Below are 1823 nucleotides of genomic sequence, written 5' to 3'. Positions count from 1 at the left end.
TCCTTGCCGCTCGCCTACGGGGTCGTCGCCGAACGTCGACCCGAGTCTACGCGCCTAGTCGCCACGACAGAAACTACCTCACAGGCACCAGCGCCCTCCCACGTTTAACACTCCATTTATCACTGTCTCCCCCACCTTTCCATCCTGGATTGTAGCCCGTTTTTCCACGGCTTTCATCCCGTCGCTGTAGAAGACCAGCACTACAACCACAACTATCAGCGGTGGCACATCTGCCCGAGCCAACCCTGCCCTCACCGGTTGGACAACGGGGACAACAGCGGTACCGACTGGTCCCAATTCCCACACCACATACGACCTGAGGCGGAACAAGGCGCGCTCACCCAGGTTCGCTTAGCGACTCCCCTCCCAACGACAACTGAGTCAGGACGGCCGCTACGAGCAGGTGTACTCGCGTCCATCAGCCTACCAGGGACTAGACAACCCAGTCGCTCAGCAACCCGCGCCCCAAGCCATATCCCTAGCCCAGGCGGCTCTCTCCGAACCGAATCTCCCGCCGGAGGATCTCGTATCCCGCTCGACACCACCATCTCGCTCGTCACCAATCGTCTAGAACGACGAGCTTCAGGTGTGTTTGAACCTCCGGAAACCACCGAACCACCCCCGAGACCCCCACGAAACCCATCACACTCCGAATCAAGTGTGCAATCCCCTTGTAGTCCATCTCCCACCATGTCAGCCATCGACTCCAAGCTTCTCAGCCAACTCGCACCCCGAGACTACGATGGCAAGGAGGCTCAGGCCGGACTTCGCTTCGCCGCCATGGCCAAGCTTTACCATACGCAGCTGGTAGCTTCGTCGATCGCGGCCAACCTCGCATGGATCATGGTGTTGAACAAGTTGACGGACGACGCCACTCGATGGGCCGGGCCCCACATCATCGACCTCGCCGACGGCAAGATTGTTTGGTTGAATGTGGACGCCTTCGAGACGGCCTTCAAGGCCCACTTCTGCGCGGTCGATGACAAGAAGGCCGCGCTCTCCGAACTCGTCAAGCTGTGCAAGGCATCGCACAAGCTCGGCACGGCCAAGGACTACACAGCGAACTTCAACGCTATCGCCGCACGCACTCCGCTCTCCGACGAGGACAAGCGGGCGCGCTATGTGGATGGCTTGCCGTACAAGATCCAGAATGAGTTTGCGGTCACGGCGCACAAGGTTGACACACTAGAGAAGGCGCAGAAGGTCGCGCTTCGCATGGACCAGCAACTGGCCGAACGCGCCGAGGCGATGCCCAAGATCAAGGGCTGGGGCCGCCGTGGCGAACGAGTAGCAGCGGACCGACGTGGACCTGAGAAACGGTCCTGCTTCAACTGTGGCGAGAAGGGCCACATCCAGCGGAACTGCAAGAAACCCCCGCGAGGACAGCAAGCAGCCGCGTCCACTGCTACTCCGCCCAACCCCACCCCGTCCTCGAACCCCTCGACCTCGGACGAGCTGGTTGCTCTCCGTTCGCAGCTCAAGGAGCTCAGCGATCGCATTGCCGCTGTCAGCCTCGCCAAGGAGAAGGAGGGTTTTTGATCCGAGCCACACTGGACGCTGCGCGTGCGGGCTCGTGTACCAATAGTCGCTATGCTGTACTGGGATCGTCGTTAATCTATGAAGTCGACCATGCGGGTCAACACTTCCACATCCCTATACGATTGAGCGGCAAGCAGCGAAGCAAGGAGTTGGTGGCCATGGTCGATTCTGGCGCCACCACGAAGTTCCTCCACAGACGATTTGTGGCACGGAACCAGGTCACGACGAGGAAGCTGGCGAAGCCTATTCCTCTGTACAACATCGATGGATCGGAGAATCGAGAC

The 1823-nt window shown here is 60.0% G+C and overlaps 1 protein-coding gene across 1 annotated transcript; it reads left to right on the top strand.

Annotated features, from left to right (window-relative positions):
* Positions 1-690: 690 nt before the first annotated feature.
* Positions 691-1539, top strand: DICSQDRAFT_176113 (uncharacterized protein; the record flags this gene model as incomplete). Its single annotated transcript, XM_007371889.1, has 1 exon — positions 691-1539. One exon carries the CDS (start codon positions 691-693, stop codon positions 1537-1539), a length of 849 nt encoding a protein of 282 aa, XP_007371951.1.
* Positions 1540-1823: the final 284 nt, after the last annotated feature.

The sequence above is a fragment of the Dichomitus squalens genome (genome assembly GCF_000275845.1).
Source record: "Dichomitus squalens LYAD-421 SS1 unplaced genomic scaffold DICSQscaffold_431, whole genome shotgun sequence".
Lineage (NCBI taxonomy): Eukaryota > Fungi > Basidiomycota > Agaricomycetes > Polyporales > Polyporaceae > Dichomitus > Dichomitus squalens.
Note: the sequence above shows the minus strand (reverse complement) of the source record. Positions and strands in the feature narration are given on the sequence as shown.